Source organism: Copidosoma floridanum, unplaced genomic scaffold, assembly GCF_036245765.1.
Source record: "Copidosoma floridanum isolate Cflo_tuat_1 unplaced genomic scaffold, Cflo_Japanese_pri ptg000027l, whole genome shotgun sequence".
Classification (NCBI taxonomy): Eukaryota; Metazoa; Arthropoda; class Insecta; order Hymenoptera; family Encyrtidae; genus Copidosoma; species Copidosoma floridanum.
The window spans coordinates 16,745,891-16,771,395 of NW_028321904.1; the positions used below are offsets into that span (position 1 = coordinate 16,745,891).

Sequence of the window (25,505 nt, forward strand, 5' to 3'; positions counted from 1 at the left end):
TTTCGTAAGCAACTGGAAGAAAACAAATACCCGACAACTTTAGAAATAAGTGAAGTATTAACAAATTACTCCAGTCTTTCCAAAAAAAGTGATAAAGTAATTAGAGCCAGGTTCTGCAACATTTTTAAAAAACAAAAAAAGTAACTTCTTGCTCGCGATTAAAAAGATTTTTTGGTATAATAGTAGGAAAGATTTAAAGAAAAAATAATATTGTTTATTAACATCAATACACAATAAAATGATATTCCAATCGTTTCGATATGTATAAAGTAAGAGTTATTAATGCAGTTTTTTATCGGATAAAAATAAGACTGCTTTTACCAAAGTATAATGGTATTATTTAAAATGTTAATAAATATATCACAATATAATATATAACAAATTACGTTGTAAAAAAAATTTAGATACTTGCTACTACTGCTAATGAGCTTTCAAATAATTATTTTAATTTGTTTTTTTTCTATTACACTATAAAAATACTTTCTAAACTTTAAATGTTAAAACTAATCCAAATCTGATATGTATAAAAACGGTATATAATATAATAAAAAAGATCAGTTGTACTTAAAATGTTGTAAAATCAATGTATCGCAACTGAGACAAAGTTTTTATAGTAAAGTTGTTGTACTAGTTTAGAATGCAGTAAAGAATGCTCGAATACAATGATTTTAAGAGATGCACTATATCTTAAAAAAAAACCAATTTTGTTCAATTTTTTATTCTTAATTTCATAAAACTCAATGTTTACATTTTAAGTTAAGTCTTTGTATTATAGAGATTCAAGATATTAAAAAGTAAAGTGTATGCAAACTATGATCATCCAAAAAATCAATCTCTAATGTCTCAGTAGTTTGCGACTGAATAAGGTTATCCAAAAAAGTTGATACAAGAATAGAAAAATTTGTTTTAATTACAAAAACGACAAAAAGTAAAACGTTATTATATATCATATTAATATATTTATTACAACATATATATAAAAAATTACAATGTGAAAAATATATAGATACTTGCTACTACTGCAAATAAGCTTTTATGTAATTATTTGAATTTGTTTTTTTTCTATCATACAATAAACATACTTTCTAAGATTGTAAGCGTTTAAATTGATCCAAAACTAATATGTAGAGAAACTACATATGATATAGCAAAAAAGATCAGTTCTACGTAAAGAATTCTAAAATCAATGTATCACAATTGAAACAAAGTTTTTACAATAAAGTTGTTGTACCAAATTAAGAATGAGGTAAAGAATACTTGAGTAGAACTTTTTTACGAGATGCACTGTATCGCATAAAACAAAAATTCTGTTTAAGTAGAAATTTAATATTTTTATAAAATTCAATGTTTACGTTTTAAAATAAGGCTTCGTATTAAAAAGATTCAAGGTGTTAAAAAAAAAATATTTTGTTTGAAATCTTTGTAAGAAAATGTATTTAGAAGACATACAATGTATCAATTGAAAATAAAAGTATTGTTTTAAATAATAATTATTGTAAATATATCTGATTCACTTTTTTTTTATTATTTTAAATGAAAACATGAACATTTCTCTATAGCAAGCAAGCCTTGCTTTCTAGAAAACCTGCATATCTTGCTTGCCTATTATACTTATTAAAAACATTTACCATTATATAGGCATTAATAGTTAGCACAATGTGGTTCGTGCATAGTATTTTTCATTAAAAATACGATATTTTATATGACAAGCAAGTTTTACCTGGTTACAAAATCTCCTTTATTTACGTCAGAAATATTAACTCTTATTTAAAAGCATCAATAATTAACACAAAGTGCTTTCTAGTTTATTATTTTTTTTTAAACACTCAATTTTATGTCACAAAAAATTTACAAGGTAAACTTGTAAACTTGCTTGCCTATTATTCTAAATGAAGGAAATAATCATCATACAATCATTAACTATAAATATTTGACGTAATAAGCTTTTTCACTAATTATTTTTGGTTAATTATACTCAATTTTGTAAGGCATAAATTGAAGGTAAGTATTTAAACATAAACGTTGGAGTTGGAAACCAATTTTTAAACATAAAAATTTGAATCTATACTATGCAAACGATGTAAAATTAAATGACATTATTATATCTAATAATGTAACCAGAGTTTATGATTGTAGTGAATTACGTTTATTAATGAAGGATGAAATTAAAAATAATACTAAACCAGTCTTGAGGGATTTAAGTACCCCTGGTAAGAACAAGGTTCTGTTCACTTTTTTCTATACGTTGGCTATATATATATATATATATATAATTAATCAGTAAAATGATCAGTAAGTCTTAAGAAATGTCTGGTAATTGGCGCTTGTAATATGATTCAATGCATTATTAATGGAAGAAGTGACCAGAAAGAGCCCTGGGTGGTCTAATAATTAGATTTTGTGTTATTGTTTATTCCTTTATTGATTAATAAAGTGACCAGCAAACGCTCCAAAATGCTAAGTAGATGATTGGCGGAAATCATTTAATTTATTTTTATAATCAATAAAGCAACCAGTAAGCAGAATAAATTGTGTTGTGATTGCCGCTTGTGAAGTTATTTAACACTGTAAAAATCAATATACTGACAATATACTCTAATAAAAAATGCTTGGATCCGTACATTTTATTGTTACCATATGGATGGTAACTCCTTTAGCGGTTGATAATTTTGCCTATTTAGTTATTAATAATTATTAAATTATGAGAATATTTTAATGAAAACATCCATATAGAATCTTCTTAAAATCCATTTAAACATGTAAAATCTATCAAGATTCCGTGTGGCGAATTGAGACAGATTTCAGACTGACGTTCAGCTTCAAATCAGTAAGGAATCCATGATAAATCCAGGTGGAATCTACTTAGATTTAAAGTGGAATATTTTCAGGTGGGAATAAATTAACTAGGAAGCTTCATAACATGAAGAACTACAGCGATTATCGAGAACTATTTAGCTTACAAAACCATTTTACTTCATAATAATTAAATAATCATTGTATGAAATAAATTTTTAGAAAGTTGCCGAAATTCTAGTGCAAATTTAAGTTGAGTCAATGACATACATCGATTCTTTCAAATATTTTCTAAACTTCAGCAGATTTTAAGAAGCAGCTCCAAGAAATTATATTGTATTTGTACAAGTGTTCCGAGTAGTGTTTTAGTGCCAAGAATTTTTTTGGTGGTCTGAGTTCGCACCTTATGTCCAGCGAATTTTTTTTTTATTATTTTACTGTTACTGTAGTCATTTTTTATGAATTTACGTGTTAATGAACAATTATTTAACAAAAATAAGCAATAAATTAAAAAATAATAATAACAAAAATCACTCAATTAAGTGCGTATTTAATCATGATAATAATCACGTGATTTGTTTGACAATATCACATACTAAATCACACAATTTAACATACAGTTTATCACGTAAAAAATCACGCGATTTTTTAATATAGACAATAATTTTCTCTAATTCATTATTATACGATATTGTTAGATGCAACATTTCAATGACCAATACCTTTATATTGTCTTTAACAAGTAGAAAACTTTTAATAACTAAAATATTAAATGAATTCTCGTCTACGAACTCATACGTTTTGTCTATTTTTGCAAGTACAGCATTCGCACTCCCCATCGTCAAAATAGTTTTTTCCATTATTTGTCGTGATTTCATTACCGTTGTAAATATCTTTTGATGCCAGCAGATAAACTTCTTTGTTCATTTTGGCCCAGCGTAATTCTGTATTTGAGTCACAATCGTGATTTACATAAGAGCCAGGTCCCAACCACAACTGTAATTTGCCATTCATGTGTAACACTGAATAGTTTAGATTTCGTTGTAATAGATATTGTTCCTCATGTTTACTTATTGTGGCAGTAAACCCTCTTAAACAATTAAGCTTTGATCCCTTCGAAAAAAATTTCGTTGCAAATACTGTTACTCCATCATAATTGTCTCTTGGAAACCTACAAAAAATTTTTACTTTAACTTAAATTGTTTAGATTTTCAAATTAAATTAGGATATAAAATAATTATTGGCTAGAAAAAATGCTTTGTTAGCGATTTGTCAGATAACAAAATGTATTAACCAATTCAGATTACATACCGATTACAGAGCATCAGTTTGAATTCAGAATTTGGCTTCGATAGCTCTAAGTAGGATTCGAGTTGTCTAAAAAGTATAGATGATGGCACATCTAAATATGGTGCATATTTCTGTGATAAATCAGTTATTTTTTGAGCAGTTTCGTATAAGTTACTTTTATGAGTTAATAAATTATTGACAATAATGTTCACTTTGTTCAAAATATTACTCTCATTTTTTAGATTATTAATAAATAACTTATTTATTTTATGACTCATTGCATCTAATAGAAATAAATCCACAACAAAAAACGTCGCTATATCATCGGTGGTATTTAGGTTTAGAGCTTTTTGGTTGAGTTCTACAAAAATAATGCAAAAATTGCAAATATATTTTTCATTTAATAAAAAACATATAAAGAATCTGTCTTTTTTATATTAGCATATTAGTTCTTAGATTTTAATTAAAGTACATAAAACCTTGTTTTAATAACACTGCTTACAATAAAACTGATTGCTCTAGTTAGATATTAATTGTAAAGCAAAACTTTTGTTAACAACATTAGACGTATAGTAACTTTAGATAACGATGATAGTTAACATTAATTATTTAGAAATATTGCAAGTATACTATTTAACTGTACATTCTTATAAAAAAAAAAAATAAAATTATTACTTTAAATCATATAGTTTTTCCGAACATTTGTTTAATGTGGCACCCATGAAAAATTGAGAAGCTGATACTTCTGACCTTGCAGATTTTAGGTTTTTCTCTTTCACCTCATTGATAACCAAAAATTTACAAAAAATTAGTTGAATATTATTCATTGTTTTCTAAATATCTTACTCACATGAATTATCAAAACATAAATAGTTTAGTCTTTGTGTTAGAATAAACCATAAAAAATACAGTAGTTTTGAAATGTTTTGGTTTTATTAGTTTTAAAATAAGATAAAATATTTATTTTAATTTATGTAAGTAAGGAGTAATTTGAATAAACATGTTAGTATAAAAAATGATTTACCCTCATAAAAAGTGTGTTCGACATCTTCCCATAAAGCAAGGTTTCAGAACGATTTTAAGAAGCTTGAATAATTCTCTTTAAACAATGCTTGAATTTCTTAAGTTATATTGTGTATGATAGATCGATAAGGGGTTAAATTATCCAACAATGAAATATGATTATCTGTAGGCTTGTCAAAAAATTTTGACACAAGAGAGTGTTTAACACTTTTCTCCATCATACGTCCTATTTCCATAAATTCTTGTAACTCAACGTTGTGATTAGCAGTAATGCTGAGAATCAGTAAATTTTATAACATTGTTTGTTGATCCTTTAAGGTCTCTGAAAATTAATTTTACATCCATAAGCTTGTACGTAAATATACTTTTGCATGTTAAATTTAAAATTAGGTTACTCAACTGGTATGAGATCCTCTATTCAGTGGATTATTATAATCAAGTAGATCACGTATATTAATATTATTATTTTCTTTATGATTAGCTTCAGACTCATACAAGTAATCTCGAGGAGGTTGACTATGTGATCTTACATCAAGAGAATCGAATTTTTCAATCTGATTTTGATTTTCATTAGTAGCTTTGCAGTCCTATAAGACATTGATATTAAGTGTCATATATCAAAAGTACCTAAATAAAGTGGATTACATACTTTTATCTGATTGTTTCCTTTAATAGTTGCTTGCCATTCGTACACAACATTGTGATGAAGTTTACTGTGTAATTTATGGTTCAGAGAGTCCAATTCTTTGATCAGATTATTTCTTCTATTAGTTGCTTGACAGTCAGGCAAAACCTCGTGAATAGGTTGATATTGTGACTCAAGACCAAGAAGATCAAATTCTTTAATTTGATTGTTTTCTTCATCAGATAATTCCCAGTCATCAAGTATGTCTTGAATAATGTTAAAATTATTTTCTAAGTCACACTGTATATATATGAAATCTGGTTCATTGCAAATTACTTCACTAGTCATTGAAGATTGGCTTTCATTTTCTTTATTTACCACATTTTCTTGAGTTTCAGTGATGATAAAAGGAGCTAAAAAATAATACATGATAGAAGTACACATTGAAGGCCTTTTAAAATAGAGTAAATGGAAAAATTTATAACTACATTTCGAAATAATTTAATCGTAACTTTACATTTTGTTTAATACTAAAATGTATAAAATTTAAAAAGTTGTTTTGTCTTTTAACAGGTTCCGATCGTTATAAGTTATGTATGATAATGTAAACAAGTCACTACGATTGACTGAGATATTATTTTTTTAATAAAGAATAAGAGTATACTTACATTGATTGCAAATACTTCTTACATCTAGTAGTTTTCTGTAAGTATTCTTATGACTATGTGATTGTTCTATATCTACGTCTGTAAAACTCTTGAAATCATCAATCTCCGACAATTCTGATAAATTTTGACGAATTTCCAGTGCATTGTAATGCATCAAATTACTTTCAATATCTCATAGTAGTTTCCTATATATATTTTGATGAATATGCAATTGTTCTAAACCTGCGTTTGTGAAACCCTTGAAGTCATCCATCGCAGTCAGCGCTGCTAAATTTTGACGAATTTCCAGTGGGTGAAAATGTATAAGATTATTGATTTTTCTTTTCATTTTTAAATCAAGTTTTAGTTTATGTACTTGATAAACATAAGCAGCTTCTTTTTTCTGCATGAGTTGGACAAACTGATACCAGAGTTAAGAAATTGTGTTACTTTATCTCTTATACTCTGTATATTATTCATTGCATTTACAATTTTATCTATAAATTCAAGATAGTCCTGTAATGCTGGAGCACAGACTTCTGATATTATGTCTTATTCTGTAAAGTTCAAGAGTAACTTAATAATGTATACATAAATTATTGTTACAGGTTACTAATGAGAGTAACAATTATGTCAATTAATTCTGATTATTTATCTTATAAATATAAAAAAATGTAGTTAACATTGTTTCCTTTTCTCAAGATTTCTAAGAGTATAAGTCACAACTTACCAATATCATTAAGTATCCGTTTTGTATATTGTTTAATAAATTTTGCGATCCTGATTCTGAACAGAATGTGACTAGATCCATAGCGCGGGTAAATTATTTTTGCTAGTTCAAATAACTGATTACTGTTATTACAGAATATTATTAACTCATGTTCACTTTTATACTTTTTTAACGCTATTGCCTCGACTAAGATCCGGTATTCATGGTTACTCCATGCCAACCCTGACATCTGGTTTGACATACTTTTCACCAAGATAGAAATGACCATCGGAGTAAAATCTGTTTTTAACTAAAAAATTAATAGAAGATTCATATTATTAAAGTAAAATTTAGTAAATTCTTGGATACTTCAAAAAAAAAGTTAAGGTTATTTCACAAACATACGTTAAAAACCAAAGCCCTTAGACCGTAGGTATGCCGTATGTATATCCACCCAAACAAGTAAGATGCACAACAGCGTTTGTCTGAGCAAAGCTCTACGGTCGTAGTCTATGGCCAAACAGTATTAAATTTGTGAGTAATGTTTCTAGTAAATTCTGCTCATGGCGCTAGTTCTGCCCTCCTATACTAATATTAATTGCAACTTATGAGGTGCAACATATATTCATTCACTCTTTTTCTACGATCTTCAGCCAGCAACGATCAGTGTTGCGATAGGCAGATATAATTTTGCATTTTTATCACTAGGCCGGCAGCTACGTATACCTGTACGTATTACCTATACAGGTATATGTAGCTACAGGTCTAGTGATAAGAATGCAAAAACATATCCACCTAACCCAACACTGGCAACGATTAAAGTACTTTTCTTAAAATCCTCTTTCTTATATGAAATACAGTGCTCCCAGAACCGGTACCCAACCAAGCGAAAAAATTCAAAACTTGTAACCCAAATGAAAATATTTTGCATGTTCTTACGCTTGTGCTTACGTAAGACTAAACGTAAGTTCTTACGTATGAACTTACGTAAGAACTTACGTTTGATAATCAACCATATTCTTACGTAAGAACTTACGTAAGAACTTACGTAAGAACTTGTAAGGAATTTAAAATTTAATAGAAGTATGATTTTCTATTCTATTTTATTCGTGTTACATGGCATTAACTTTTTTTTTATTTTTTATTTTTTTTTAATAATGACTCAAAGAATATGTTATTTACACAAACTAATAAATCATTAAAGTTTTGTTTAAAAACTTGACATTTATAACTGCATAACTCACAAAATTAAAAAAAAAGACCGCTTTCATATTTAAGTGCTATACGTCTGGCTCCTGTTTAGAGCACTACTATGGGCACTCAGCACTTCGGATAAGGAAGGGAAGAGGGATGGGAGGCCACCCATTACTGGGTGGGGGGTAGGGGGAAATTTAGGCAATTTTGCTACGAAAAGGTTGCCTAATTTCCTCCTTGAGGAGCATTGCGTGGTGTAAAAGCAGATGTGAAAATCACAGAGGTACTTGCCCGTAAGAGTCGCACTGGCCGGGAATCGAACCTTGGTCTCCCGAGTGTCGATCCACAATCTAGCCGACTGAGCTACCGCGCGCTCATCCATTATAGTTAAATAAAACTAGGTGAAATTCTGTCATCTCAATCCAATGGACGCGAAAGTAATAAAAGAATAATTTTACCTTTATAACAATGTTTTTGATGTTATGGGTAGGAAAAGTTTTACAAACATAAATATCAACACAATAATATACTTTTATTTGAACAGCATTAAACAATTTATTTTTTATCCACAGTTTTTCAACTACACGGTAGGAGTAAATGAACAAGATTGATCGTACAATCGTTTTAATGTTCGAAATACGAAATTGTGATAAAGGGCAGACATACTTACGACACACTCACATTACTAGTTTATTAGTGTCTTGTTCACAACATAAATTTAATTTTTTTCTAAGCTGATTATACAAAAATATAGATCTAATTACTGAATATAATTACGTATGTAAGGACCTCTAAGCTTGTTTTAATTATATAATACGCAAAAGTCAGTTATGAGAAAATATTGATTGGAAATGTAAACAAGAATGGCGCTTCGTTATAACGTGATAACAAGTGTTATAAAACGACTTCGCTAGCTCAGAACTTAAATTAATAGCTATAATTTAGTTTTACACTAGAAAGTTAATTAGTTATACTATTTGTACAATGTAAAGTGAGTTTCAAATTTTATGTAAAAAGGCCGTACATATAATAATTGACAGCAATACTTGATACGTGAGATTAAGTTCTCAGATTAAAAAAGAGAAAAGTATTTAAGAATAGCTTAATTATTTTTTATTTAAATGGTACAAAAAGTTTTATGGTAAAACATTATAATAAAAATAGTGTATCTTAAAATATACCAATTTAAACCTAATAATGATGCAAATTAGGTACAGGGCATATGTATCTTACATTTTCTAATTCTATATATACACAAACTGATTTTATTATCTTCGTAGGTATGACAATTTCAGAATTGTCTTGAACAGTTGATAACTGTTTCAATCGTGTACACAAACCTATGTTTTCTTCCAACGTACTTATAACTTGACATAAGGTTAATTCAATGTTATTTTCAACGTCTACATAAAAATATTTAATGTTTATAAAACGTCCATCAGATAATTGTGCTTTTGAATTATCAGATCGTTTGTTCTCTTTTGTGCATGAAATATACAAACAACCATTTTTTACTGCACGCAAGTATGACGTGCAAGATTCTTGTAAATTGAATTTTTTAAGCAAAGTACTCTTGATCGTTGTACCCTTTCCAAAGTATGTTATGTCTGTTATTTTAAGGCATTTTTTGACTTCTGTACTGCATGTACTACTACAAAATTTTCTCACTATTTCAGGTGAGTCTTTGAAGACAATTTTTTCCAGCACGGAAACACTATGGATAATATTAATGTACCTTAGTATTTGAGAAATAACTCCTCTGCCACAGTGAATAGCTTGTAGTAATTCATGATTACCATTTTCGAATGGAAATGCAGAATGAGCCCAAGTTGGACCCCAGTGTTTTATACTGGCACATATGTGTCTAAGCTGATGAATATTAAATGTCATGGACTTTTTATTAAAAAATTTTTCTGTCTCAGTCATGAACAAATGAAGCATTTCATCTGCCTTATCTAAATCTCCAAATGTAATATCTTCCTGCAATATGACATGTAAGCTTTCAACAAGCAGACTCCAGTATATCAGTTTTTCTTGACTCAAAGTCTTAGAAAAAATGGGTAAGCTTGAAAATAAAATCCAATTTTCCCATTCTTTGCATTTCCAGTACTTGCTATCTGACAATGAACGAGTCAATCGGCAAGTCTGATATGGAAACTTTATGTTATCGAGTAAAGTCTGATAGTATTTAATTTCAGAGGGCTTGATGAGATAGTCAGTTATTTGTCTACTAACTCCGGCTAATATACAATGCATATAATCTGGTACGAAACCATCTATGATGTTAAATGATTGCAAATTAATCAGCGGCGACACACTCTTTACTCCACGAACTGAGTTATTGCCATGCAATTGTGTCATAGCCTTTATTGTTTCTTCTTCTGTTCTAATGGCTGGTATGTTATGGGTTATTGGGTATTTGGTACTCCCTACCCACTTTGTAGGATGCAAACACCAATTACATCCAAATTTACCATTAAATTGTGTTAGCCCTTGCATTGGTGCTCTTGCCACTGAATCTACACAGCAAACCAACGTGAATAATTTTATGTTTCGTGTCTCATTTTTTATAATACATTTAATTCCATTTGAACATAATTCATTGATTTTGTCAACAAAAACTTTCAAAAAAATTTGCATATTCGGTTTTTTTTTGTTGAACCATAGAGCACAGGGAATTAGATTATTGAACCTTTCTTGTACAGGGATCTCATTAATCATAAGATAAATCGGCCAAACTGACAGAGGAGAAGACTTGAAAGGTGCTGCACCATCACTATTAAACGTAGCAGTTACGTAGTGAAATCGATCTTCAGGTGCTAAAGAAGATACAAATTTACGGTACATGGTGCCATCATAAATATCACGCAAGTGATTCTTCTCATGAGTTCTTTCTTTGACAACGAAATCGTAATAGTTTTCATTTAACTGCAATAAATCTGCAATGGCTGATGATGGATCGATCATTACGCAAAAGTTATCGCTACACTGAGTTACCGCGTCAATATTAGTTTTACACAAACGACATACACTTTCTGTATTTAGGTCATCTAAAATACCCACATAACAATTACAACTAGGGCAAGTTACATGGAAGAAAATGTTTTCATTTACATTCAACAATTTATCCAGCATGTACCGCGATTGGGGTAAAATTGGTTTTAAGAAAATCGAGTTGATAAGAGTTAATAAATTGGATAAGGTTGTTTGAGGTAGCTTATTACTGACACTAAACTTTAAAACCATAAACAGTAGTTGAAGTTGGCTGACAGTAACGGGCGTCGTAATAACATCTGAAAAACCATCACTGTTAATTAAATCCTGAAGAGATGCTGGCTTCTTGTTTTTCCGAGAAAATACTCCGTCATTATCATCATCACTGTCCCACAAAGCATTAGTTGAAATATTCGATTCAGGATCTGACGAATTATCGAATTTATCCATAGTTATCTGTGGAAGTATTAAAAACTGTTCATACTTGGTGATAAATCATGCATTGTCTAACAAAAATTGTTTATGCGTTTCTCTAATATAATAATAATTTTTAATATATAATAAGACTCAAATTGAAGTAAGAACAACAGTACTACGTAATACACTTAGATTTAGCAATTATTCTTTTGACCATAAATTGTTACTTAAAAAACAATGATTAATGTTTGGAAAAAAATTTTGTGGAACGGTTGTATGTGAGCAATGATGTACAAAGATTGACATAACAAATCACAATCATATGTGAGCATTAAATTTGTGGCTTTCCGGTCAAACCAATTAGCTAAGTTTTTGTGATTTTTGAGAAAAATGGCTTCAAAATTAAACAGCCACTTTTTAACAGCACAGGAACATTAAACTAATTCTATTATACAAATTTATGAATATTCAACAAGAAACCCATTTAACCATGAGGATATATGTCATGCCTGCTTACTAATTAGTTGTTATTGAGTAGCATATTTTTATTACTCAAACATAACATTGTAGTACTTCGTACAGTTCTAGCTATAAAACAATTTTTCTGACGAAAAGTAACATGATTCGTACTTGTTCCCGCTTGCAATGCCGTTAAGAATTCTAAATCGTGTTACTTTTCATCAGCAATGAAGCTTGGACAGCAATTGCAGAAATTTTAGCTTCTTCGAAGCAATAATCATCACAGTAAGTTCACGTTTGGTTATGAATTTGGACATCTGCAAAAGGAGTAGGATTTTCTACAGAATAATTCCGACATTAGGGCCTGTACTTTATATCCTTATGATAAAATTTTATAAATACGTGGTTATTTCGCTACTGGAGTCCAATAATACATTAGATTTATCCTTATAATATATTGCAGTGAAAACATGATGCCCTGCTTCTAGTTTCTTTCTTTGTGAACAACCCAAGTGTGAAGCGAATAGTATATAAGTATGTATGCGTATACATACTATACGAGGACTTTGATTCAGTATTTGCAAAAGCCATATATTAAAATTTCTTCTCAAAGGGTGACAACTACTGAATATACTGTTTACCATGATTTTTGCACCTCAAAACTATTAATTTTTGCTGCAGCAACGATTTTTTTATATCACTTATTCGATTAGGCCAGAACAAGAGTCACTTAATCTGTTGGACCGGAAAAATAGCAGTTAATGGATTAGATTTTGTGCTGACTACGGGAAATTGGTAACTCGAATTATTTTAAAAGTTTATTAAGAAGAAAGTACACTAAAAAAGGATATGCTTAAAGATGGAGCTGAAACTAGCCACACGCTGAAGTAGCCTCATCAGGGACGAATCGGGCTTCAGGGGCCCTGAGGCTTAAAATTTTTATTTTATTGGCTTATATATGCCAAAAAAACAATACATATTATTGCCATCCTTCCACGAACGACTTCTATGGGTCTTTCAAGTCGTTAAAGGCCACTATGCTTGGAAAACACTGAGTTTTCCATCGATACGTATACACGTGCAAACAAAAACATTAGAAAAAAATTTATAATTTTTTTTGAAGCTCTTGTGCCACTTTGAAATTAAATAGAATACATTTTTATAAGTCCCAAACATAATATCTGTAAGTTTTCAAAGCCGTGAAAGGCCGCCAGGCTTGAAAAACTTATATTTTTTTTTATCGATACGTACATACACGGAAACATAAAAAATAAAAAAAGAAATTTATAACTTTCTTTGGGGCTCTTGTGCCAGGATAAAAATTCATATAATAGTACATTTATTATATGTGATCTCATAATATTCGAGGGTATTACTCGTTTAAAAAGACCGCCAGGCATTAAAAAAGTAGAAATTTTTTTTCGACTTTTTATTTTTACGCGTATGTACGCACCGATGAAAAACTCAGTGTTTTCCAAGCCTGGCAGCCTTTCGAAAACTTATAGATATTGTATGTGAGACTAATAGAAATGTTTTTTATTTGGTTAAGTTAAAGTTTTTAGCCCTGGGGTTCCTCAAGCCCGTTTTGTCTTTCGGCGTGGGGCTAGTTTCAGCTCCGTGCTTTAAAGTCCTCACTTAATTTAAAAATAAGGGAGTTAATCAGTATGTTCGAGAAGCCACACATATAATATATGCCAAATAATATATGCCAAGTATATATGCTTACTAGCATTGTCAAAAGATAAGTCAATACCTTAAGTACCAATAGTACAAATGGCGATCACAATTACTTTGAATAAAAAATTTCTCGAAATTTACTGTTGCAATACTGGTTAATTTACTGTGCTAGTTGGTAATTGTTGCACAATCCATTATGTTGGTCCCGTAACTATGCGCACAATGATTTTTACTATGCTCCACGTAATTATAAAAATACACGACTTGTGAAATGATTAATAAACCGGAACGTTTAATGATAGCTTTTATTAAACATCAAGGTGCAAATTTGTGTGCACTTGATAATAGGACCAAAAAAATCAGTTTATTTATACTTAAGAAGCAGAATGGTTAGTTTTGTCGGTACTGTGCATTGCATATATAGAGACAATACTACACTACAGAATGAAACCCTACTAAAAGTAAAGACTCATAGACGTCTTTAAATATGTCTCGGATAACGTTTCCAAAGATGTAGCTATCGACGTATCTGATAGATTATTATCTTACAGAAGATGATTTACAACTATTTATAAACCTTTTTTCATTATTAACAAATAGTTTTGAATAATTATAAGACAACAACCTCCGAGAGGCTTCGACAGCTACACTAAGAGAAGGATTTTTTTCCTATCAACGTACAAGTATGTTAACAGAAAAGAAGTTTACTTGTTTTTTATAACTTTTTAAATTTCAACTGACAGACGGCATGTTTATAGTTGACATGCCATATTTTCGTTGAACCTGCGCCACGTCAGATGGCGCCACGCGGGATACATATTATACGTAAGTTAATAGTTAACATATAAAGTTTGTTACTAACAAGTCCTTCTCTCAGTGCACGTCATTAGCTACGTCTTTGGTGACGTGATCTGAGACATCGTCTCTGAGACGTACTTTATGACGTCTCTTGTGACATCACCAATAACGTCATAAAAAACATCTTTACTATTAGTAGGAAATAGTTCCAATTAAATCATTGATTTGAAAATTGGAGGATCAATCTGTCCTTTTCATCCTACCCCTATCTGCCTCTTGCAAGAATAGTCCAGTTAATAAACCTTTCAATGAGGGAGTTCATAACCAGTGATGTTTTTTGCCATCTAGTAAATTAACGCATAAAAGTCGATATAAAATGAAATTAACAAATAGCTTATTTCACCAGCAACTCGTCGACAGTCATACATAAAAAAAGAACAACATGTAGGCACATTGAGACGTCGCAAAAAGCATATTGCCAATTACGTCATAAATAACGTCATAGCTCGAAGGAGAGCGCCGAAATAAACTTTTACACGACTTATTTGTTGTGATACCTCTTGTTTAGAATGCTAATTTTAATTCCTATCGACTTCTTTTCAACTAATTTACCAGATAGCAAAAAAGCACCACTGTGTATGGTTTTAGAAGTTATACTTTTATAAGCACGTTCTGCCCTACCGAGTAAATTAACGGTTTTAGATTGGTGACCTTGAAAAAAAGTGTAACGGAAGTAGACTTTGCTTGATTCTCCTCCTGCACTCCTCTCCCCTTGACGTACTTTTGGTCCCCCTACACCAAACAATCTCATAACACCACACCGCAGCCCACATTTTGAATTTAATTTTTTTCAACCAATTTAAAAAAAAAAAAAAAAAAAAAAGGGTTCCTGAATATATTTGTATAACAGCTTATATACGTATTAATAAACATTTATTTACTCATCATAATTTATAATTTTTTAAATAAACAAATAAATGTTTATACGTTTTTTCACTTTTTTTTATAATTTTCATAATTAAAAAAAAAAATTTCGTACTGCATACATACAACAATTGATTATTATTTCGTTTTTTTCTTTAACAAAATTCAGAGAGGTAAGAGGAGCGCAAATATATGCGGCAAAGCTGGAAATTTTTTTTTTTTTATATGGATGAGCTTACGTACACACTTTTAAGCATACTTGACCCCTTCTTTTTGTATAATAAAAAAAAAGCAAAAAAAAATTATAAATCTATTTGAAAATGTAACAGATTCATTTAATAGTAATCTTTCATACAAACAAAAAAGGGAAGTTTATAAAGATCTTATAAATGCAATTTTAATGAATGTTTTGAAACCATCAGAAGATTCGAGGAAAGTGCAGTTTTTACTTGCCAGCCTCTATATTATTTATATTGTATTGTGTCGTAATATATTGTTCAGTTATTAAATATTAAAATATTTATTGAAACCACACCCAACTAACGTAGTTATACGATAATTGCAACGATAATTGCATAACCTTTGTACACAATATCGTTTCATAGGAGGTATATTTATATTTATAATTATATTATCTGCCATATAATTTTATAGAACCATAACTTCTTACTTGGTTTTTTATTTAGAGGTTTATTAACTGAACGAATAATAAAATAGTCATACAAGTGACGAGAGTTGTCATACCAGGAAATATGTTGTTGATCAGGACTTAATCAAATATTATTTTTATTAATAAGAATTTTCTTGAGTCAATGAAATTTCAAACAATTACTTAAAATTTTTAAAAATAAAAAAAAAATTTTAGTGCCACAGGATACTAAACCAGAATCCAATGTATTAATAATATTCAAAATAAGATTAATGTTTGATCATGCTTGATAAAATTGAAGGAGAATATTTATACACAATTTTTACTGACTGTAGTATATACATACGCTTATAACTTTAATTGATTGCTAAACACGGTTGTCAATAAAATTTCTTATCCGAAGTAATAATGTCACTATAATTTTTTTTAAGTACCTAAATATTTTGTAAAGAAAAATAGGCTAAGTTATACATATTCTGAATGTCCTACAAGTATCAGTGAAAACAAATCTTCTACATTATATATAGGAAGCATAACTGTGACTACAAGTTCAAATAAAGATAATGTTTATAAAGCATACCTATAACAGTGACTTACTTTTGGTGCGAATTTTGTTTCATCTTCTATTTCCAAATTATATTCATTTTCAAACGAATCTGAATCGTTGCAATAATTACCACTGTTGTCGCAAAAAATATTATCATGCAGGGAAAACTCAGTGGAGAAATCGGTTATTTTACTGTCTACTGAAGAGTTAATGTGTTTTTGTCGATTAACTCTCTCAGTATCATGTACGTTGTGGTTGCTTGCTTCGGCGAATAAGGAGTATTGTGACTCATGGACTTGCTAAGATAACACATTTATTTATATATATGTTGTAATACAGTTACTGTCGCAATAAATTACATCTGCTCTGTAAGATCATTATGTATTCAAGTATTTCTTACCTCTGAGATTATTTTTCTCTCATCTAATTTCATCCGGGCTTCCTTTCTTGCTTTTTTAACAACATACTCGGTAATATCTTTTTTATTCCTACTTTTACTGTACAACTTTTTTGCACCCCTTGTAATATTCTGGTCCATTATTACAGGAGGGAAACTCAATCAAAATATAATTGTATAACTTGTAGTAAAGAACAATTAAGATCTACAAAGTTTTAAAAAAAATAAATTTTATGCAAACATTACTTTTCGATGGAATTTTGTGAACGAATAAATAAGTTATTCACGAAGAATAATATATTGAAAATATTGGAATGAATCAAAAATTTTATAAAACTTTAAGAGGTCACACTTACATTAAGTTCAAATGCCTTTGTACTAATAATAATGTTTAACCTCCCGAAGCATAAACAATTGTTTTTAGTGTCAACAATTTATACCTCTAATAATCCTTAAATTCTTGGGTGTGGATGTAATGGGTGCGCTCCTTGGTCCTTCAGTTTAATAGGGGTACGTCGATATTATAAAGTTAAGATGAAAAATATGCGTATTTTGCTAACTGTACATGTATCTGTAAGCCTGCATGTTTTGAATCACAACTAACAATTAATAAAGATGAGTACGTGTTGAGCTATAAGGGTTACGAGACTGACAAGGTGACGAGCAACAACCATAGAGGTATAAGAATAGAGGAGAAAAGGGGCCGTGATATGCGACAGCAGAATTCGCTACGTAACGGGACATCTGTCTTTGTCTGGCAGTTATGTTATTGGTCGAGTCATATGATGGACGAAGAAGTAGTCAATAACTTGGCTTTAGCAACAAGAACATATGCCTCGTTACACTTAATTATGCTGTCACTGCCGCTAATGGGCTAGTATAGCGCTTTTCCCCACTATTCTTATACCTCTATGGCAACAACATAGGAATCTCAAGGTCTCTTTACGGCATTGATGTTTGAAGCGACAGTAGATTAGTAGAAGCCAGGTATGGCAAGGTAGAAAAGCGGTTGTAGAAAAAGTAAGTTTTCTACACGTAGAATACACGTAAGATACTGTAGAGAACTTTCAGGCTTGTCTACATAGTATTTGACATGAAGTTTTCGACGTATAACATAATCTTAATTTCAAGTAAATGCACGTACCTAAATTTAGCCTAATGTGAGTGAGTGTAAGATTATCCACTTTTATAGGTTTTCTACAGTGCTCCCGAAAGTGGCATCCAAAATCGCGCAAAATTCAAATTGGTTATATGGTGCAAAACGCAAAGAACCAGATAACTTAACCCCTAGCTATTTGACCAAATAACCTAATCAGTAATAACACAAGCGCCAATCACCCGATAACCCAGGGAGCTTACTGGCCACTCTATTAAATAAATTCCCGTAACCTTTCTCAGTACAGAATAGGCTTTTTGGACTGCGTCAAGAAATAAAACGTACTGCGCATAAGTGCTGAGAGTAAAGATTCTATTACGCACTCAGCTAACAAAAACACCGGCAAGTCATATTTTTTGAGAGCCAAGCGTGTTTTTATATTATTGCTTTAGTTATTTGTTACTCTAAATAGTACGTTTCAAACAACCTCATCGTTTTCATTAAAAAAATATTAACTATACAAAAAATTTTTATTTTTTGTTACTAAATTCCGTTTTTCTTATTGGCTGCTTCGTTTACGCATTATCTTTAGTCGTGTACGTGTGAATGATGCACTCGATGCTCTTGCGAAATACGAATATAGTGGTGATGGTATATAGTGGAGGATCTTTCTTTGATGCAATTCGCAGTCTGGGGCCGTACCATATAACTTTTTTTCTCTTCGCGAATCTATGTTATAACACAGCCCGATGTACAGAAAAATACTTGCATGGTACGGCCCCTGGGATCTGGAGCAACTGACCAGGCGTTGGGCGACCGAATAAACGAAAAAAAATGTACCCATTGTGGTAGCTTGTGTCAGCGCCATGGCCAGCGCCACTATCGGTCGATGATCACTTTCATTTGAATGTAACTGCACCCTAATATTTTCATGTATTTTGTGGTTAAGCCCGTTTTGTTACTTTGCCAGAGAAGCCAAAGAAAATCTTTCAATTAGAGTGGTGTTATTAAAAAGGATCAGTATTATTTGTAACAATGGAAGTTTTCTTCGCTTTAATTCGTTTCAAAGACGAAAACTGTAAAAGAATATACGAAATCTCACATATATATAAAAAATGTGAGGATTCCAATCGACCAGGCGTGTTCAAATTTATTGTGTTCAAACCTAAAGATGTAAACGATTTTGATGCAAATAAATGGTACTATGCTAGATGGCCTTGTAGCGATGATGAATGTACAAAAAATGCTAAAAAACATACCCACAATTACAAGGCTCATATTTTGCATTTGGGGGGTAAGTATTAATATTAATCAGAAAACTTTTTTACGAATTTATACTATGCTTCATGGATATACATATGTGAATTAAATTAAATATTACTTGAAATATATTTTTGTAGCAACTAAAGATGAGATCAAACTAAAAGATGGAATGAAACGTTCAAAATTTCAAAAAAGGAGCCAAGAAACGTCGACAAGTCCAGTATCATCCGATGATGATTCTAATTCTGATTCTGTAAGTACTTTTGCTTTTATATTTTAACTTAGTTTTCTGTTCTTATGTCCATCCATGTGCCTGTATACCAAACCTTGGTTGTCAGAGATAACTATGAATTATTGAAAATTCAAAGATGCCTCTCAATGCCAACAAAATATAAAAAGTGTAATGAAAAGGCTTACTAAGCAATACTATAGGATGAGTGCAGGGTTAAACATTAGTATATGTTATATTTATGGGTACTTGAATATATCTACTTGGATTTCCAATATGGATCATAAAAGTCTTGACCATTTAGTCTGATATATACTTTTATTATAAAAAAATAATTTCTATATGTTTGAAGTTATAAAAATTAATTTAAATTTAGAATGAAATGCAGACAACTACCAATAAAGTAGCACAGGAAATCTTAAAACAGTACAAGCGAAAAAATTGTTTGAATAAGAGGCCTAGAATTGAAGACTCAGATGTATCTGAAGAAGAACAAATCCACAACAATATATCGAGCCTGCCTGTTTTTTCTATCAACAATCGTGCAGTCAACAATTTTGATGACGTTACTTCAAATGATCCGAATAGTATAACGGATACCAGAGCAAGGTTACAGCTTCAAGTCGAGGACCGTATCAATATGCCAAGTGATATGTCATTTCACGGGCCAAGCTCACGACATGAGCTTGATGATAATTTTGATAATGATACTGGAAGACCACTTCCAAGTAGTACTGAGGCTGCTAGTAATCAAGCCGAAGACACCATTGAGCATAGGCATGATTTGACAAGAAAAAAACCGGTCCGATCGATTAAAAATAGATACAGAAAAAAAGCTGGTATTGAAAATTAATTAATATATTGTAGATTGCAGTGAAACATTCAACTTAATCTACTTGTTTTCAATGTGCAACTTACTGCTTTTTAATTATCAAAATAATTATTCATCCTTACATTTCTATGAAATGTTACATATGCAAGGCTTTTGTCGAAATTTGTATGCGGATCTCCTTTAGGGAAATAATAATGGACCAATATTATGGTTTCCTTGGTACTAGCATTTTGAGTCATACTATGTTAGGTGAACCTCGAGTGTAGTGGAAAATGTATTTAAAATTTCCTGTCCGCCCATGCTTCAAGTAAAACATGAGTTAAATGTTGACAAATATTTGGTAATTATTGTAGCAGAAAAACTTTTTTTTGGAAGTATCGCGTTCTTCAAATAAAATCACTTGCAACAACTTCCCTCTTATTCGAGAAATTATCGTAGAACGATTTCTCAACGGCTCATCTCTTTATTTAGATTTTTAATATCATGTAATTTCTTTTATAAATAATTTTTAAAAATTACTTAACTTCCTGCATTAAAATTTTTTTAATTTTTAATGCCGGAACCGAGCACCATATAAGGGATTGTTTTTTTATCAGTTTCTTATAATTATATTCCAGTGGGTTATATAATTGAACTAATCAATGTTATTAAACAAATTTTAATTGATAGTCACTACTTTTCTACGAATATAAAAAATTTCGTGTAAGTTTTCCATTTTTTTGGTAAACGTGCTCTAGCGTTCGCTTAGCGTACTATGCACACATTACCTTCACACGGCAATCAAATTTAAATATTAATGTATAAAGTCGTGACGAGTGTTGAATAGAAAAATTAAAATTATATAAATTGAAATGGATAAATTTATTTAAAATTTGTACCCTTTCGACGTACAATACCCTTTTATTACGTAGCGTTTTCCCAATACAAGATAGCAGTTAATTGTTGTAATTGTTAAGGTCGTCGATTCTTTTTATTTTCAAATGATATTTTATTGCATTATTTAATAAACAGGTTGGTTCTGTTGTAATTTCACTGTTTTCTTGCCGTATTATTTTTTTTTCTTTTAATATTTGTGTTATATGATTCAAAACAGAGCCAACATACAAACTTGACACGCTAGGAAAAAGGCATGACATTATTGATGGTCTGGTAAGCAAAACTGTAACTCTTGTTAATAATGTTACTAAAATAAAATTTAAGAGCTATATGCATGGATCTAAAGTGGTGACTGACGTCATGTGCACGATGCAGATTGGAAACTTGTATTGTCTGCTGCATCGCTCATATATATATGTTCACACATACTTCCTGTGATTATTCCTAACCTACTCTACATCCTGCTGTGCATAAAAATAGCAATTGCTTAAAACCAAATAAAACAAATAGAATAGACTAACGTGTGTGTTAAATAAAGTAGTTAGCACTGAATATTACGGATGATCGTAGTGTTTTGTTCAACGATTATCCTTTATGGTATATGTTGTATATAATTAAACTTGTATATAAATACTTTTAGCACTACCTCGGTCTCGATGTATTGGTCGATGATGAAGTTTGGACGACACTGCAATTGCAAAAAAAACCAGACATATATTTAAGAGATCTGGCCGACTTGTTGTGGACTCCAATAAAACTAGTCAATAGATGCATAAGAGAAAAAGGATGTACCGTTACTAATATTAACCCTAATTCTCCAAGAAAAGCACTCGAGGGTGATAAGAAACAGTTGTTAAGAGGTATGCTCACGATATTTAAAAATTCATTAACTAAAAATTTTGCTCTAATAAGTTATATTATTTATTTTGGAACTAAAAAACGGTAACTTGAGACAATTGCCGTTAAAAAAGCACCACTCTTATGTGAAAACGTAACCTAAAGGTTTTTACCATGTTCATTATAAATTAATGTCTTCTTCTGCAAGTACCGCCCGGCAGATGTTTAATACAATTCATTAAAATCATTACATGTTGTTAATCATCGGTAACATTTTCATTGAAAGTACGGTAAATCGTTTAATAGTGTGATTCATGAAGTGCAAGTGTGTCAAAAAGTATGACTTATCATAACATCACGTCTTTAAATCCATGATAGAAGAGGATGGGGAAGGTGGAGTACCGCGGCACAGTGTGGCCCCCTAACTATATTAATAAGTTAAAACTCAAAAAATGAAATTGTAGTATGAGTGCAATAAAAAATACTTATATTGTAATCGTCTACTTTTTCGATGTCAAGAAATGACATTATTTCTTTATTATATAATTGAAAAATTTTAAGTTCTAAAAAACGGTTGGCTTTATTTTTAATAAGCTTAAAACAACTTGATAATAGTAGATTTTGGCAACGAAAATAGATTCATTTAATAGCTGAAGTCTTCAGCTTCAAAACGCAATTTTGTTTTTTTGTTCATCTAAATAATATAATAAATAGTATGAAATAGTATCTAAATGGGGCAGGTGAAGCACGGCCAGCAGCTGCGGTGTTCTCTGCACATATTATAAATTAATCTTACCTAACCTATTCCGTATGTAAACAGTAGCTATGTACCTTTAGTGTCTAGGAGTGCAATAAGTAGTAGTTAAAACGTAGTTTTAGTTAGTGTTACTTAGTTCCTACCCAAACGGAAATAATCTCATTTATTTACTAATAATTATTGATGATAGAAAAAAACAAATAATAACTGATAATAAAATATAATATAGTCCAGATTTGAGACTATAATAACATTTACCATTTATTATTATTCATTATATACAATTTAAAAAAAATGTAAAACAGTTATTTTTTTTTATTTCTCTGGTTTTTTTATAAAATATGGTTTTGTTTTCTCTTGAAAAAGCATTAGTAATTCTTTATATACAATTGACTGCCACTTATAAGAATAACATTTTTCAATTATTTTTATAACTAGTTATAGATTAATAAATAATTATGAGTGTTAATGACGGTTTGATAAAATTTATAAAATTTATTATTAGCTATTAATAGTTATTATTGCTTTTCGTTCGCCAAGATTTTGTTTACAGCGAAAAAAAAATAATAACTAATAATAAATAATTACAACAAGTATTAAATTTTAATCTTAGTCTTAAATCTGGACTTTATTATTTTTTATTATTAGTTATTATCTTTTTTTATCAGTGTTTCATTTATATAACTTTCGCTTGGGTATTATAAATAAACTGATTGTTAGAAATTATAATCAGAAAACCGATAAAACTAAATGTTAGCGTAAAAAGGATATAATTTTCCAGGCTATCCAATTTTGAAGGACATTCTTTTTAGTTCACTAGCTCAAAATGTTAAAAACAAAATTTTTTGGTTGTGGATTGCGATTCTAGATTAATGTATCTATTTATTTCTTATTCTAAAATATTGTGTGTCCACCCATTTTCACGTAAATACTTTCACAAAAGCACATTTCACGACTTGCGAATTTCACAAAATTTAATTTCAATGAATTCTATTTGATGACGACTATTTTCACGAATCAATTTTTACGAAAAACCAACTTCACGATAAGCTAATTCTACGATGTACAATATCTTTTTATGTAGTTCTAGCTTTCCGTTGTTTACCTTCAAAGTTGGCATAGTCTTATAATTATCTCTGTTACTTACAATATTGTCGTTTTCCTTTTTTTGCTATAGTATAATGTAAAACCGTATTGTAAATCTTAGAAGTAAATTGATTTTAAATGGTTTTTCGTATCATGCATCGAGAAGCTGCGCTGACAGAACCTATTGAGATTGCGAAAGGTTACATCGCAAAGAGTGCACCGTTAGATTGGTTATCACAGACACATTGCCAGGAGAAGACCTTGTAGTATAGAAATGCCCTCCTGCTGAAGCGCATGAGCATCCTCCTAATTTGGAGCAGTACGAGGCTGAAGTGATTGAAGCAAGGTTACTATTATTCGAAATCCCACGTTTAGTTAAAAAAATGTTGCGTGTACGTAGGATTATGTATACGTAGCCTAACTTTAAAATTTTGTACGCTGGGTAGGGTAAAATGCAAAGCTCAGGAACATCTTGAACAAGCTCCGTCACAGATTCTTCGTACGGAATTGGTTGATTTATCTGATATGGGAATAAGTCAACTGCCAGAGCAAGAGCAGCTGAAAAAATCTTTCCGCAGGCAGCATCGTAAACATCTTCCTCCGCACCCAAGATCTCAAGCTGAACTTAATGTTGTTCTTCCTGATAAATATCAAAGAATGCTTGACATCTCTTCTGAACAGTTTCTCATTTACGATTGAAACGTTCACACCACCAAGTCAAATGACAGAGTTCTCGTATTAGCTACATGTTGCAATCGTGGTTTCTCGATGGCACATTTAAGGCCTGTTATGCAATGCCACGGACGAATATTTCGCTTTTTTATGACTATATCATATCCCTTCTGTTTTTAACTATATTTACTAAACTATTTGTGTTAGTGGCATCTCGACCAATTTTTTATTGACAAAAAAAAGGTCATTGAGACGTAGCACTAAACTAAAAAATTGACTAACCAAATGAAATCAGCAGTGGAAGCGAATTGTTTTGGTGTTAATAATATTTATTGAATCAACGGATATTTACAATATTTACAGAGCAATTTGAATATAATTTAGATTTAATGAACAATAGATAAACGTGAAAAGTAAAAACGAATAAGTTCTGTCTTATGTAAAGCGAGCGAGAACGAACAAAAATAAGAGTTGATACAAAATACCTGTGACCATATAGAAGCCAACCAAGACGATTAGAATTTAGAAAAACGACATCGAAAAAACGAGCAATTAGTTGACTTATACAACGATCTCAATTTACTCAAGCGATGTTAACAGGTCGAAGTCTCAAAAGCGAGAGAGCCAGCAACGCCTCGTAAGTGCCGTCGAAGCCGCGATCTAGCCGCCGCTAAGGGGGGAGAATTTCGTTCCAATGACAATACTAATAACAAA

The 25,505-nt window shown here is 30.6% G+C and overlaps 1 protein-coding gene and 1 long non-coding RNA gene across 2 annotated transcripts; one reads left to right on the plus strand and one right to left on the minus strand.

Moving 5' to 3' along the window:
• Positions 1-5,501: 5,501 nt before the first annotated feature.
• Positions 5,502-16,824, minus strand: LOC149373799 (uncharacterized). The gene is made up of 4 exons (XM_089595726.1): positions 16,797-16,824; positions 9,622-11,731; positions 5,756-5,997; positions 5,502-5,693 (listed from the first exon to the last, which is right to left on the minus strand). The coding sequence occupies exons 2-4, from the start codon at positions 11,723-11,725 to the stop codon at positions 5,502-5,504; spliced, it is 2,538 nt and encodes an 845-aa protein (XP_089451852.1). The 5' UTR covers positions 11,726-11,731; positions 16,797-16,824.
• A 2,609-nt stretch (positions 16,825-19,433) lies between these two features.
• On the plus strand, positions 19,434-20,168 carry LOC149373800 (uncharacterized). The gene is made up of 3 exons (XR_016293309.1): positions 19,434-19,533; positions 19,640-19,755; positions 20,108-20,168. It is a non-coding gene; the product is annotated as an uncharacterized LOC149373800 (long non-coding RNA).
• Positions 20,169-25,505: the final 5,337 nt, after the last annotated feature.